The 16,117-nt window shown below is 44.3% G+C and overlaps 1 protein-coding gene across 1 annotated transcript; it reads left to right on the plus strand.

Annotated features, from left to right (window-relative positions):
- The first annotated feature begins 6,799 nt into the window (after window positions 1-6,799).
- Window positions 6,800-14,388, plus strand: LOC123282494 (rho GTPase-activating protein 20-like). Its single transcript, XM_070520255.1, has 5 exons — window positions 6,800-6,913; window positions 8,289-8,478; window positions 9,690-10,239; window positions 11,139-12,568; window positions 14,194-14,388. The coding sequence occupies exons 2-4, from the start codon at window positions 8,383-8,385 to the stop codon at window positions 11,285-11,287; spliced, it is 795 nt and encodes a 264-aa protein (XP_070376356.1). The 5' UTR covers window positions 6,800-6,913; window positions 8,289-8,382; the 3' UTR covers window positions 11,288-12,568; window positions 14,194-14,388.
- Window positions 14,389-16,117: the final 1,729 nt, after the last annotated feature.

Raw genomic sequence — 16,117 nt, forward strand, 5'->3', positions numbered from 1 at the left:
GTCTTAGACACACCTGGAATCAAAAACTCCAGTGGAGTGAAGAGTTATGGAATTGAACTGGACTCTCTTCTGGGCTTCGGCTTAAGTGGCCTTGGGATTCCAGAGAGAACTGGACTCTCAGGTCTGTTCCCACAGCAAGCTCGCTTTCCACGTCTGCTTCAGACCCAGGGCGAGACCAAAACTAGACTGAATGTTTACGGTCAGGGCTTTTTTATCTTCCTTCTTGTCATTTTTTCCCCTGCCACTCCAATATTCTCTCATTGATATTTCTTTCTCTGAAGAAGATGTTTTATTTATTTGGGAAGTATTTGAGCCAGAATAGAATTTCTACTTCAAAGTATTTTTATTATGATTGTTATTCTAGAAGGATAAAGTTTCAAAAAATTTATTTTTTAATACACACACCCTAATTGGAGCATGAGGAAACACTAACCTAAATCTTGCCAGGACTGTTTAAAACTAGCTAGGTTTTGGGGGCCAGCCCGGTGGTGTAGTGGTTAAGTTCAGTGCGCTCCACTTCGGTGGCCCAGGGTTTGTGGGTTTGGATCCCAGGTGCTGACCTACACCACTCATCAAGCCAAGCGGTGGAGGCGACCCACATACAAAATATAGGAAGATAGGCACAGATGTCAGCTCAGGGCCACTCTGCCTCAAGCAGAAAGGAGATTGGCAACAGATGTTAGCTCACTGTCTATACTTTCTGCCTATGCTCATAGAGTAGCTGAATGTGTAGCTTTGTATCAAGGGATAGAGCACTCTTCTTCAGAGCATTCTTGTTTAAGCTGAATAATGGAATACATTTGGATAGTTTTAGAAATAATAAAATCAGGTTAAGAGTAGGAAAACCAGGTTGCATACAACAACTCAACCTGTATTTTAACGTGTATCTGAGACAAACATTTGTACATGCAGACATATAGAAATCTTCTCCTGGAGTTAAGAATGTATTGGCTTGCTTCTCTCTTTTTAAAATGGTAGGGGTATGAATGCCAGGCAGGAAGGAGCCTTAGTTAGGGGAGTGGTGGCATTCCTTCATGACTGCTACCTTCTGGAGGCAGTGAAATCAAACGGAGAATGGGGGTGGGGTCTGCTTTGGGGGGAGGAGACAGACGTCTAGGCCTCCTTAGGCCCTCTGAGTGAGGGAGATGAGATTTATCAAGGCTGCTATGAGCCATGCCTTATGCTGAGTGGGACCTTCTAGTATTTAGTCCAAAGAGGTGTAGGTAGCATCATTTACATTAAAGTTGACCAAACCAAAGCTCAAAGAGTTTTGAGTAAGCTTATCCAACTAAGCGGCAGAACCAGGAGCCTTCTGTTTCTCGGATCCTGTTCTCTCTGGTCCAGCCCCAGGAGCACTGCATCCACATGAGTGGACATGGAGATGCACTCACTCCTTCCCAGGAAGGCCGAGTGGTTGGACGTTGAAGGCTACTTGGTGAAATGTTGCTTCACTGTTTATCCTCCTACAACTTGGCTCCTCTGTTGACATTTTTAGTATTCGGTATAAACATGTGATTTAAACAAATGTTAAGGTACCTTCTTAGGTAAACATTCATAGCTGAGCAGTAGAGACTTGGAACTCAGCTTTTCCTTGCTGATCACCTTTCCTTTGAAAAGCATTCTTTTGACAGGGGCTGTTGGGTAGTTAAAAATCATCTCTGGGTAGCTTTGTGGGGTGTCCGAAGAAACACGGCCACCTGGAATCTTACCACATAGCCAGCATTTAATGACTACTTCCCAAGGACCCTGACTGCTGATAGTCATCATGGAGCTGCCTGAGCGTTGTGGCCCCCAGAGCAGAGGCCAGAGGCCGGCTGAGAAGTGGGCTCAGGCAGGTTGTGTCTTGAAAGGCAGATCCTTTTGCTGAAAGAAAGTTGACCATGGTTGGGCGTTCAGAAAGCAAACAGGGAATCTAAGAGTGGGAGGAGACTTACTATGAAAGTAGATGATTTCCAAACTCTGCTTGATTTGAAAACCAAACCTCGTTAGCTTTCGAAATGTGATCTGTCACCTGAATCCACTGTTTATACTAAACATCAGAAAACATGGACAAGTACAAGTGAAGTGTCTCATGCAACAGGCAGGAGAGAGCACTGCTGAGGAAGCATTTCCCCTGGAAGAAGTGACCCCGAGTCTGAGCAAGCCTCTAGGTTTGCAGGATGAGGGGAAGAAGACCACATTAACACCACAAGGATGCAATTGGCCAATTTCCGAACGTGGGAAATTCTGTGCAAAAGCTGACTCAGTTCCTCTTTCTTCTTGCCATCGCAATGAATGTGCCGTAAGTAAATTAAACTACTACTGATAATCTCACTTCTTCTTTGGATTCAGGCCAGAAGTCAGTGAGAATTAATTTTATGGGCAACTGGGCCCTCCGGCGTGGCTCCAGCGCCTGCCAGGACCTTCTGCACGTGACACCACCATCCCCAAAGCCAGGGCAGCTCTTCGGCGTCAGCCTCGGGGATGTGTGCGAATGCGACAGCCTGCCCCCTTCTCTTCTGGTGGGTCTCATTTTGGTCTTCTGTGGCTTTCCTGAGGAGGGAGAACTCTGAGAGGTCAAGTGTCTCATTTAAATCTATCCCTAAATGGAGAAATCTTTAGACAGCCGCTGGCTTTGGGGGAAAAGCTTTGCTAATATTATGTCAAAGAATAAAATCTGATTTAGGTACTGCTGAGTCATAAAGCAAACACGACAAAGAAAAGATACCCATGTCCATTCCATAGGTTTCAGCAAAGACCCACATATGCCTGCTCAGATCAATGCAAATGGGCTCTATGTGGATGAGTCTCCGAGAGTCCACCCTGTCTAATCTTCTCTGAACTCCACAGTAGTCTTCAGCCTCCTTCAGCTGAGTCTACTCAATCTCACTCCTCAGAATCTCTCAGGTGATTTTGACCTGTATTTCCAGTGCTGAAGCATACAGACTCAGCCTCTGGCATATGTGGATCCTTTCATCCAAATAGAATGTGTCAAGTGACAGCCACAGAATTTGGCTTGTGTTAACTCAAATTGGTGTATGGAATTGTCATTGTCAACATTTATTGAGTGTCCAGTATCTCTCCAAGCACTCTACCAGATCTAGGGAACTTTAGGCTAACGATGAAGAAATGTGTCATGCCAGCCCCATGCTCCTACTACCTCAGTCCTTGCAAGTTTCACAGCAAATTTAGGGGGTAGCTATGATTATCATCATTCCCACTTCACAAACGAGAAAAAAAGTAACCTCACTAAAGTGTACACTGTGCCCAAGGCCACACAGCCAAGATGTAGCATCATAGGATTCGGGTCCCTTGGATTACCTGACTCCAATACCTAGAGCCTTTCTGCACCACAAGCAGAGGACATGAAGATGCAGCAAAAGGAAAGGAAAGAGTGATGAGAAGGGGATGTAATTAGAGGAGGAGGAGAGGGGTTTGGAGAGCCCGATTTTAAAAGAGGGAAAGCAATCCAGGAAGTAGAAATGGGGTACGCAGCCCCTTAAAGGGGAATGAACAATGGGACACGGGTATGGCACGAAGATTTCCATAGCTGGGGAAGAGCAGCTATATTAGGGCACGATGAGGAAAGATTGGTGGAGTAGGAGCGGGTGATTCCACAAAGGCCTGGAAGCAGGGAAGTTTGATTCAAAAGTGTCAATTCACTGAAAAGGAAAATCTGACTTAAAAACTATTTGAAATGTTTCAGCATATGAATGTAGAAGGGATGGTTGGATAGAAAATAGAGACACTGAGAAAAAAAATTCTACGTTTGCTTGCATGCCCCCCCCTCTCCAGCACTGCACCTCACTTACCCCAGCTCAGACAAGGGGGGAGCTGGTGCTCTGGGCTCCTGGATACGAGGTGCCATTGATTTTTCCTTTCTCTTCTTCCTTATAGGATATGCTTTGCTTTCTTAAGCAAAAAGGGCCGCTCACAGAGGGCATATTCAGAAAATCGGCCAATATGAAATCATGCAGAGCCCTAAAGGAGACATTAAATGCTGGGGACAAAGTGAGCCTGGACTGTGAATCTGTTCTTGTGGTTGCATGTGTCTTAAAGGTAGGGAAACTTCTAGCATTATCCACACACAGCGTAACTCTGAAGGTACATGATCAATTTCCTTCACCGTGATTGCCCAGGAACCATAATAGGCATAATAGATTGAGAAACTGAAAAACACTTCACGAAGTCCAAATTTAAGGGCGTTAATTTGGGTGTTAAAAGCCCGAAATGTTAGATATACTTTCCTTTTTCATCACACACTACCTTCTCCTTCATTCCTGAACATTATCCCAGAATAATAATAATAAAAATTCTAAACACACACTTAGATATACAGAACGTTTACCAGAACAAACATCCTGTTTTCGATGACTTCTTCACCATTGTCCTAATGAAAGCAAAGTTTACAAAAGAAAATTCGTATGAAACATTTGAAAATAGATAGAGAGGTTGACCGTAGTCAGTAAGCCAACATTTGTCATTCAATGAATCAAAAAATGCTCAAAGAGTGACAAAAAGCTCCGTTCACTTCCTCATCCTTCTTTCGCCTGTCTCTTTTAATTTAAAAGTAGTGTAGGGGTGACTTCACTATTTTTTGCCTTCTTTCACCCTTACCAAATTTGGCATCCTTTATTAATGTTTGTTAAGCTTAACCCACCACCCACGATTATGGTCACACAGTAACAAGCTCCTACCACATGCTTCTTCTTATAAATCTGACTTTTAAAGTAGGTGCAGCAACGAAAATTTGTTTGGAATTCTGAAAATTCAATAGATTTATACAAAAAAGGTTTTTAAATGATACCGCTAAATCACAAATATCCAGTTATGTTTCTATGAAGGGAATCATAGAACAGGGAAAGAATTGACTCAATCCATCTTGGTATTTGTTAACAGCTCTAAAGAGGAATGTCATAAGTAGAAATGACTACAATAGGTTATTAAAATTCTCTTATAATCGAGATTCCATTTGGTCTTTCCTTGTTCCCCATGATTGTTCAGCTCTGTCATAAATAGGGACAGTTCAGAAGTGGCTTAGAGTCGACCACTGTGACACTGGGATGATTAGAAATATACTCTAGGCATGCAAATAGCAAGTTGAGTGTTGCCTTCTTTGAGGTGCCCACCTGGAACTGATTTTCCAGCAAGAGTTAGAGTTGCCCATCAGCAGAGTCTTGCCTATCTTTCTGTTATAAGTACAGACTAGCAAGGGGGTGGCCACTCGTGGGTATAGTTCTTAGACATTCCTAAAGTTGACTGATCTTGGTGGGGAATCAGACTTTGCAACTTGGCTTTGATAATACCATGCCCAATGAACTGGGGTGTTGACCTAAACCAGAAATGAGTACATCATCAGGACCACATTGAGTTTGCCATTGAGCTGTCTAAAAACAGAGGTCCAGCAGTGAATACCCTTGGCATATTCTGCTCGGGTCATGTTCTGGCTTCACCACACTCAGCCTCACCAATGGGCTCCCACAGAACAGGGTTCAGGAAACAGAGAGGAGACACATGCTCTGAGTGCATGTAGTGTGGTACGCATGAGGCAAGAGCCCTCCTGCACGCTCCCAGACTTGAAGAGCCGGCCAGAGTTGGACTGCTTCCTCCCTCCAAATATATTGGAAGCACTCCATAGGAAACACAGTGAAAAGCACTAACTACCATGGCTAGCTACAATACCATGGGTACCACACACCAATCAACATAGTCAAAGTGAGAGGACTGGGACTCTGTCCATTGGCTTCTCTGCTCTGTCCCCAGTGCTCACAATAGTGCCTGGCACTAACAGCAGCTCAATAGGGATTAGCATGAGTGAACCATCATTAGATTCTAATTAGGATAGTTGCCCTGAGGCACTTCTCGAGCAAGCCACCACTAAGGGAAGGCGTGTGCTGCTGAGTGAGAACAATGGATGCTAGGTGTGCTTGGAAGCTAGCAAGACAATGTGACAACTTCCCCTCAGTCTTGCACAAACATTAAAGCTTCGTAAATTTTAATAGGTCCAATTCTACGATGTTAAACTTGTTCCTCAGCCCTCTAAAGTGACAGATGTTCCAGGCCTCCACTTAGGAAGCTGACATTTGTGCGCCTGTAGCCCTGATACTCAGAGGCCTGAAGTTGCGATGTATCTAAGTTTTTAGTAAGTTTCTTCTTTTGGAAGGATCTGTATGTCCCACTCACAGACTGTAAGGGGTAACACATTGTTACCCATTGGGGATTTTAATATATTTCCAATGTCTGCTGCTTCCCAGTCTGCAGGATCGAACGTTCACACAGTTAAAACCAGGATGAACGAGGCTATTGTGACGCAGTGTTCTCCCAAGGAGCACACATACCTCAAGTCAGAAGGCTCAGTTCTCTCTTAATATGTGTGCGAGAGCACGAGGGTGTGCGCGTTTGGTTTGTTTCAGAACTTCTCTTGCTTGAGTTAAGAGCAAGCACTGTGTCTCAAACGGAGATGGGTATTTCTTCTCAAGAAACTAGCAGGATTGAGGATGATGTCTCACCGGACCTTGTCAGTTTCTACTAGTTTACTAAAATGGACACCAAGAGGAAGTTCCAGGTGATAGAAGGGGGCTTTCTCTTCGCTCCCACTGTGGCCCACTCTGCTTTGATGCTTCTAAGTTTTAGAAGTCCAAGCACCCACTTCAGGGTGTGCAAGTCAGTGGAGAGGTGGAGCTGAGCGCTGCGTGGGTCACAGTGTGGGGAGCCTGAGAAGGAAGTGGGAACAGAAACTCAACTTTTCAACTCCATGTTTTCCCTGTAATTTGTCCAATATGTATTTGCCATAAGAATAATACTCTTCTTTTGATGTGTGTAAGGATTTTCTTCGAAACATCCCAGGGAGCGTCTTTACATCTGACCTCTATGCTAAATGGGTCAGTATAACTGATGGAGAGAACGAGGAGGAGAAAATCGCTGCCACTCAGAGGTAATGATGCCATGATTACTCTACTGGGGCACACCTCCAAAGTACAATCAACATACTCTTTGGAAAATATTAGCTTATACTTTACAGCTTTGTCCACTAAAATAATGACCAATGCCAAAGAGTTTGATTTGACCACTCCCACGGAGGCCAGTTAAAAAATAGTGGCATGCCTTACTGCTCTTATTGAGTTCTTGTTCTTCTCCTAGTCTTGTTAATAAGGAATCCTTGACCATTTTATACCTTCTGAATATGTTATTGATGAAAATAATCCATAACCAATCAATAAATGAAAATTTGGGTGAGTTTATTCTGAGCTTAAATTTTAGGATTATAACCCGGGAGGTCTTTCCACAAAGGAACAGAGCACTCCAAAGAAGTGGGGGTACATAGGGTGGTTATATACCCTCATAGAGGGTGTTTCACATGATTGAAATGTCCCTCCCACAATAGTCACAAGAGTGCCCTGTTGGCACAGCACTTGATGGACACAGCAGGTAGTGGGTCTGCTATCTCCAAGGGCGCAGCAGGAGGCAAGTCTATTGTCTCAAGCTGGGCGCTCACAGGTGAGCGCAGCAATCAGTTTCTAGCCTAAGGAAAGATGCTTAATCCTTAAGGAGACACCAACGTTGGCAGGGGGAGGGAAGTTGCACCTTTATCTCAAGGGCCTTTTGCTCTTGCCATAGGGAATCTCTAAAGCAGATATACAATGCATGCTCAACGGCCTCGGTCAGGCCCTTTTGGAAAGACAAGGTCAGGCCCGAATTAGGTTTACACCAAAATGGCTTCCTCATATATTCCAATATATCCTATTACTTGCCATTTTTATTTGACAATATGAAACTGAGAGCAGATGAAATCCTTTGGTCCAAGAGAGATGCTAAAGGACCAATCTGCCAGGGATATGGTCTTACCTTTGTCAAACACTTAACTAGCCAGAGAAGTTCTTATCTGGTTCGGGAACTGAACTCAATGAAATATTTTTGCCTGGAACTTTGCTGGGCTCTTACCCTGAGACAGTGTTCCTAGATTGCTACCTTCAAAACAAAGGGAGCCTTTGAAATTTCATTGCTGTTTAATTTAATCAATGAGCTTTTGTGAACTTTAATTGAAGAGTTTCTGCAATGTTTCAGAGTTTTAAAATATATTTAGATTAAATTCGATGTTAATAAGATGGGCCCAAATGAGAACATGTTCTAGGCGTTTCAGGGAAATGTTTCAGGCAGCATGTCTGGGAGGGCCATTTCTGCATTCTCGTGCATGTTCACTGGGCTTTGTGCCTGCTCTACAAAGAAGTCCTCTGTTCCCTTTCTCTGTATTTCCAACTTCCTGAGCAAAATGACGTGCTGTCTTTAAAGGTCCATTTTTGTGTCTTTAGGCTTTTGGATGAGCTGCCCAGAGCCAATGCAGAGCTCCTGCGCTATCTTTTTGGAGTGCTGCACAACATTCAGCAGCATTCGTCCGTCAATCAGATGACAGCTTACAACTTAGCCACCTGCATAGCCCCAAGCATTCTTTGTTTGCCCAATGCCTGCAGCACAGAATTAGAAAGTGACATCACAAGAAAGGTAATGAAAGCTCTCATTTGCGTGCCCTAGGGGTCAGAGTCCCCACTTGGAACCCAAAATGGACGGTGTTAACTCTGACAGACCAGTTTTTGAAAGTGTATCCGTTGAGTGGCAGAGTCATTTATCCTCCTCTGTGGGGATGGGAAGGAGGGTTGTTAAGGGGGAACTGTGAGCAGTTGAGTCTCTCCTCCCTTTCTGTCCATGAGACTAAACTCTGGACAGACTGAACAGCAGAGGGAGGAGTGGCCCGATATGACAGAAAAGAACCTGGGCTTTGGAGTGTGACAAGCCAAGGTTCAACTCTCAGCCTAATCACTGAGGGATGTGTAACCCTGGGCAAAGTTTCCAAGCCATGGTTTCTTCATCACACGATGGCGACAACACCCAGCTCCTCTGGTCATTACTGGCACATCCTAGGCAGCTTGGGCAATATGAGCACCCATGGCGCCACACACTTTGGCCTTCCTCTGCCAGCTGTGGCTCATTCAGAAAAATACTTGGCTACTATTTTGCCTCTGCTATAGGGTGAGGAAACTAGTAAAAGATTCCAGAACATCCTATCAGAGTTACAACATGCCCAATAAGATCATAGCTGTTTCCCAAGAGAGTTTCCCAGAAAGTAAGGGGGGGGGGCAGGCAATGCAAGAGGAGGGGCTGCAGCCAGACAAACTGAATGGTGTCTCTCCAGCTGCTTTCTTCCCTGACAAAAACCCACAGAAATCTCTGCTGCCCAAGTTTAAGCAGCACCTAAACTTACAAATGAATTTCACGTATCCGTGTCTATTGGGTGCTTTATAAATTTTCCTAAGATGCGATATGTCTATTATATCTCAACAAAACTGGAAAAAATGTTTAATGAAAATGAATAGATAAAATTTCATAAGAGACTATACATCTTCCCCCAAACATCCTATGTGGGTTACATTTGAAAATTGCCTTTGTTTTCAAGATATAACCATTGATATAAAAATGTTAGCTTTTAAACTAGACCACAAATTATGCCTTTAGTCCACTGATGAAAAGTATTTTAAAACCTGTGCCCAAAGTACTCATGAAAGTATCACAGTTCATTCTTAGAGAAAACTGGTTCTCTGAATTTTTCTTAGTATTCTTTCACAATTTTTGTTAGAGCCAAGATTCATGTATGAAATGTGATTTATAACTGTGCCATATGAAAAAGAACACCCCGTTTTTACCCTTTTGTGTTGCAGATTTCTCTTGTGCAATTTTTGATTGAGAATTGCCTCCAGATCTTTGGAGAAGACATTGCTTCCCTCCTGGGGGAGAGCTCCATGCATTGTGATGGCAGCGAGAAGGCTGCAGATCCTTCGACTGACTTCGGAGAAGACATTGCTTCCCTCCTGGGGGAGAGGTCCATGCATTGTGATGGCAGTGAGAAGGCTGCAGATCCTTCGACTGACTTCAGAGAAGACATTGCTTCCCTCCTGGGGGAGAGCTCCATGCATTGTGATGGCAGCGAGAAGGCTGCAGATCCTTCGACTGACTTCAGAGAAGACATTGCTTCCCTCCTGGGGGAGAGCTCCATGCATTGTGATGGCAGCGAGAAGGCTGCAGATCCTTCGACTGACCTCGGAGAAGACATTGCTTCCCTCCTGGGGGAGAGCTCCATGCATTGTGATGGCAGCGAGAAGGCTGCAGATCCTTCGACTGACCTCGGAGAAGACATTGCTTCCCTCCTAGGGGAGAGCTCCATGCATTGTGATGGCAGCGAGAAGGCTGCAGATCCTTCGACTGACTTCGGTGAGAAACAGGCAGCGAGGCCGCCAGGGGTCATGGGAGATACCTAGATGGGGGATCCCAGAGCACATCCCAAGGGCAGTGATTCCCATCTGCTCCTCCTTCCACAGGCTGGCTCACAGGTCAGGCAGGGTTGCACACTGTTGTGAGACCAAAGAAAGAAGAAGTCGAGGTCTCTGACTTCAAGAAGTTGCTGGTGCAGCTCATAACAGCTTTAGGAGACATCATGGGATAATAGAGTGTCTGGGAACTTTTTCAAACAAAACTTCAAATCTATTATGTGTATAATAGACGTCCTCTGGTTGAAACCAGAGTGAGGGCCCCGAGGTGCTGCTGCTCAGTGGTCCCTGAAGCACTGAGGAATTCCAGTGCTCTTTGAAACAGATTAAGAGGAGCAGCATCATTGAGAAAAAAGGAGCTGACTTGATGTCAGACAACCTTTCAGAGTACTGCAGACTCCTGTGCTACCGTTTCCTGGCTGTTTGATCTTTGGCCAATTATTCTAGCTTGTTTTCAGTTTCTTCATCTCTAAACTGTGGGGGGTAATAATGTTTAAATCTTAGGAGTGTTGTAAAGATTAAGTAAGATAATGGATGTAAAATAAATTTGTGAAAAAGTATTTAAGAAGGCTAGTAGAAGTGCCCCTGATGCTAGAGCTGGTATTATTGGCGCCTCGCTAATCACAGCTAACGGGCAGGAGTCCATTCTAGAAGGTAGAGTTTAGATTCAGAACCTGGGGGCCTGTATCATGAGCCCCTTCCTATTTTTGACATTTCTTGGTTTCAGACATTTACCTCAATGCTCTGAGGAAGTCTTTAGGAAAATCCATTTCATCGCAATGAGATGAGTCTAGTATCTGAGAATATGCTTATACTAAGACAATCGTTGGTTTTTCATTTCAGGAGTGTCAACCAAGCAACCTGTTGAATCCAAGCCAGTGAGAGTGATAGTGACTTACAAAAAGGCACAACTGCAGAATGACGCCGAGGCCCCACGTGGCGTGGGTCCACCCAGCTCCCTGTCTGCAATGCTTTCAGTCACTGAAGATTAGAGTCTCCATAATCATACTCGACCCTTTCCTTTCCTTTCCTTCCTGTAATATCCCACCAAGAACGCTTTCTCCAAAATTCTACTACCTCCGTTATGTTCTCATCACATAGACACCAGTCAGCTAATGCCCCCGAAATCATTTTCAGCCCCTTGTAACAAAAAACTGTGTGGGGGTGGTGAATTTCTAGAAAAATACAGGGTCAGAAAAGGAAAGTTTTCGTAGCTCCTGGGAATCACCTCAGGACTCAAGAACAGTAATTCCTGAGCTTGAAGATTCCAGTCCTCAGTCACCACAGGGTCAGTAGATTAGATGGAAGGATCCTCTCAGACATCTCAGGAAATAAGCTCCCAACGTGTCAGAGACCAATTTTCACAAAGTTAAACACATGAATCTCACACACTAGAGTCCAAATGTTATTCAATTCATCTTACTGAGGAGACCAGTAAGGTGGTAAAGAATGTTTTTGAGTATAGTACTTTTATGGCACCAAGCTGGGGCCAAAGAAGCAAATTTTCTTTGTTGGACATAAACAGTTAATGTTTTAAAGGGTAATGAATCTATAAGCTTTGAATTTATCTTCTCCTGTGACAAAAATCTACAAATTAACATTATTCTATTTTTATGACACACAGTGAAGGACATCCAGATTTGGACTCCTCCATCTTACACTTCCCATGCAAGGTTTCCTGGAGGGGAATCTGTCCTCCCTCTGTCAACTCTCTCACCCACCCTTCACTTCTCACCCTGCTGACATGTGGCCTCTCCCGGTCTTCCTTTCCAGCAGCCTCAGTAGATCACATTCAACCGATGACCAAGCCCCTCCACCTGACAAACCAAAGCACATCTTCTGGGATTGCTAAGGCACATGCCCTGCCAGGGTCTCATAATTCCTGAATTCTAATCTCATTTCCCTGGTAGTTCACTTCTCCCAGGTCATGTTGTTTATCTCCATCTTCCTCTGTTTATATCGTTTCATGGACTTTTCTACATCTTCGCCTAAACCCGAGGACTCTTCACGTCATTCCCAGGTGCCCTCAGCTCTCGTGTTGCCTCTGATTCCCTGCTCTCCTATCATCCCACCAACGCTCATCCCATCACAGACCCATGAGTGCAGCAGTGTCCTCTCTGACCTCCCTGTCTCCAGTGGTGAAGTTGGGGAAGGATGGCCCCATGTATGCCTCCCACCCTAATGTTCCTACTTCAGGGCAAGCTCCCTGAGCAGGGATGAGGCTGTCTAGCACAGCCTGGCATTCCACTGCCAACCACCAGACTCAACACCAGGTAGGTATTCAGTAAATATTTGCTATTGAAGACATACCCCTCACTGTATAGGTCATGTGGTACTGCATCAGGATGAGGCCTGAACTGGGAGAGAGTCAGCTGTGCACATCTTCCTTTTTCTGCCCTGATCCTGAGAGCTGAGGGGGCATCAACCAGGGAGAGACCTGTGCATGGAATTCCTTCCTAAAATGCACAGTATGGAAAGAGGGGGCAGTAACTTTGCAGTGGAGAAAACGGACAAGCACTACCTTAGCCAGGCGATCAAGGTCAACATCAACAGTCATACATCTAGTTAATAACAATGAACCTGTATAATTTCATCTGTTGTAACCAATATCCCCGATTGAGGTAAGATGCTAGTAATAGCAAACCAGAACAGAGGTGTATGGGAACTCTCTGTGCTGTCTTTCTTAAATTTTCTATCAATCTCAAAACTGTTCTAAAAAGTAAAGTCTATCTTTTAAAGAGTTCCCATTAAGTATAGATGAAAAATGGTATCTTGGGTTTTCTTTAATTGGACATGCTTTGTTTACTAATGCAGGGAAGTCTGTCCACATTTGGGTTGGCTACTTACATTTGTTCTTCTGTGGATTGCTGATTGTCACGTGCCCCTAAGGTTTATGGTTATCTGTTATGTGACATTAGTGTAGTCATAGCTCACTGACACAGTCTCATGAACTACCAGAGTCCGAGGAAGTATTAACTGCCTGCTTTTCATTATCCAAATACCCATTTTACTGATGAAGAAATGGAGATTCAGAGAGGCTGAAAAATTGAACCAAGTCCACATTTAGTGTCACACCTAGACCTTGAACTCACATCTGTCTGACTCCAGAATTCCATAAACACCACACTGTACTGGGAAGTACCAAGTGTGTGACATTGGCAGGAGGAGGGGGGGATCCTGACAGCTGGCTGGGTGTCCAGTGACAAACTTTAATTCTGTATTTTAATGAAGTGATGACACCCCAATGGAGGGCACCATCCAGGCAAACTAGAAGTATGTAGGAAGTCCCTGAGTGGCTGCTGTGAGAAATGGCTCATGAGGGCAATGAGCTTTGTGTCCCAAGCAGAGGGACTAGAGTAGGTCACTCCAGACCTACTGAGAACAGCAAAATGGATCCTCTGTAGTCGCCCTCAGAAGAAATGCAACTTTCAGGGGCCAGCAGGGGACACAATCTCATGTCATACATCATCATAATTTAATGTTTGCACTGAAAACTGAAGCCAGGAAGGGGTATCGCCTCTCCTCAGAATTCTTAAACAGCATCCAAGCTGTGGGGGACCCCATTCACCAGCACTTGCTTGTCAGGTCTTGACCTCAAGAAATTGGGCAGAAATCCAAAGGCTCTGGACTCAAGGGATGGGATTTGACCTCTGGCTTGGCTGCCTGTCTTGTACAACCTTGAGCAAATCAATTCACCACTGGGGTCCTTGCTTTGTTCATATCAAAACAGGAACCACTGCCCTACTGACCTCATAGAATTTTCCAGCAGATGAATAATAGTACTGATGGCTAACAGTTACTGCACAGTCACTACAGACCGGTATTTTGCAGGCATCATCGCATTTAATACTCACGGCAATCATGCTGGCCACGTACTTATATTATCCTTATTTTATAGATTGGAAAACAGCTCCAGAGGAAGGATATCATTTGAGGTCACCCGGTTTGCGAAGATGAAGTCAGAATTTAGAGCCCATGTTGTTCACCGATGAGTTACGTCACTAACCACGTTCCAAAGTGATGCTAGATGGAAAGAATGCTGGTGCTTCAGAGTCCTGGGGCAACCTTGAGAAGCTGCAGAGGAGTGGATGACCACGAGGTGGGGCTTGGTATTTATCACTGGGTGGATATGCAAGCTGAGGGGGTTTGGAGAAGAAAGATGCAGAGAGAAATGAGCTTGACTGGGGAAAACGAGCAGAGAGGGAGAAGAGAGAGTTGGGGCAGTTGCCAAAAGGAATGGAAATCTAGGAAGACAGAGCTACTCGAAGGGGATTTTGAAGAAGCTTTGCTCTCAGGTGTACTTTGTGATAGCTATTCTCTGGCCTCCACTAAACCTTCAGGAAAATCCCTACTTTTCCTCAATGCCTTTAGAGGTGGATCCAGGGTTACTCATTGTACTGCTCACGGATGGCAGTGCTTCATTTTCATATTCCCACCTGCCTCAATACTTGTTATCCTACTGTTTCAAGATAGGGAAACCGACTCCTATCATAACCCTAATGGGTTCTATCTGGTGTCTCCTACGGGACTTAAGGGCAGTGACACTCTACAAAAATCAGTTGGTTTTCTAATTAACAACAAAGAGCAAGATGAAGAGGATATTAGGAAAGCAGTTCCATTTCCAAAAGCATCAAAAATAATAAAATAGAAAAGGCTGTAAACTGAAAAATACAAACATTACTGAAAAAAACGAATTTAAATAAGTGAAAGGGCAGCCATGTTCACGGACTGGATGACAATACTGCGCAGGTATCCGTCAATACCACCCACAGCGATCTCCACATTCAATGCCGTCTCATTCAGTGCTCACCTCCCTCAGGTCAATCCACAACGTCTCCTGCTCTTCCCTGTGGTTCCTTGGTTGGGAAAGTGCTGGATAAACATCTGTTCTTTTGGATTCAGATCCTAGACACCTAACACTCAATAATTCCATGGAGCTCTTAAAAAAATCTTGATTAGGGCCCAGTACCTTACAGTCACAGGCTGTGAGAGTTTTTAGTACAGCAATGGGAGAAGAGCCCGAACATAGGGAGGAGGTTCCATTGTAGTAACGTTCCTGTTCCATCAGCCCTCACACTGAGTAAAACTACAGAACTTGATTAAAAATATATTAGCTACATCAAACAGTCATATAAAGTAAGGAATTTCTATTTATTTTAAACTAATATGCATATTATAAAATTACATATAAAAACATAAATATATGTAATGTATTATATGGAGAGAACTTCGTATGTAAAATGCATTATAATGTATGAAATGCTACATATTGCATATTATGTTACATGTTGCATCTTATATATGTTGTACATTATATGTTACATATAGAGAGAGAGAAAAAGAAGAGAGGATGTAGGGCAATTTCATTTTCCGATTCTAGGAAAATAATGAAACCCAAACCATCAGGAACGGTATCACTTGAGCAGAGCATAGGTGCAAGTACCATCCGTGTTATATGCAGAAACATTCACCTTGACCCCAGGGGGCATCTGGGCTGAGACTAGATGACTGAAATCTCTGGGCGATGGTGAACACAGAATTGGGGGACAGCAGATATGAAGACGCACTGAGCCACATGCCAGACGCCCCAAGCGCAGAGAGAGCTTGTGAGCTTCTAGCGGTGGAGACTTGACACACCGCGGGAGAGGAAAATGAAGTTACTGGACCCACTGAAACGGGACTCATTGATCCTCTAGCCCATGGTGGGCAGTGTGCATCAGCATGGTCCTTCAGAGGTAAACAGCACAGCCCAGGTAAAGCTCTGACCTGGGTCAAGCAGCATCACCCAACAGCCACCAGGGGGAGCTCCTCCCTGCACTTTC

This window comes from Equus asinus, chromosome 11, assembly GCF_041296235.1.
Source record: "Equus asinus isolate D_3611 breed Donkey chromosome 11, EquAss-T2T_v2, whole genome shotgun sequence".
NCBI lineage: Eukaryota > Metazoa > Chordata > Mammalia > Perissodactyla > Equidae > Equus > Equus asinus.

Coding starts and splice junctions, on each gene's coding strand:
- LOC123282494 (XM_070520255.1), top strand. CDS start 8,383: ATGACAGCTTACAACTTAGCCACCTGCATAGCCCCAAGCATTCTTTGT. Junction 8,479..9,689: donor AAAGTGACATCACAAGAAAG/GTAATGAAAGCT, acceptor TTTGTGTTGCAG/ATTTCTCTTGTGCAATTTTT. Junction 10,240..11,138: donor AGATCCTTCGACTGACTTCG/GTGAGAAACAGG, acceptor TTTTCATTTCAG/GAGTGTCAACCAAGCAACCT.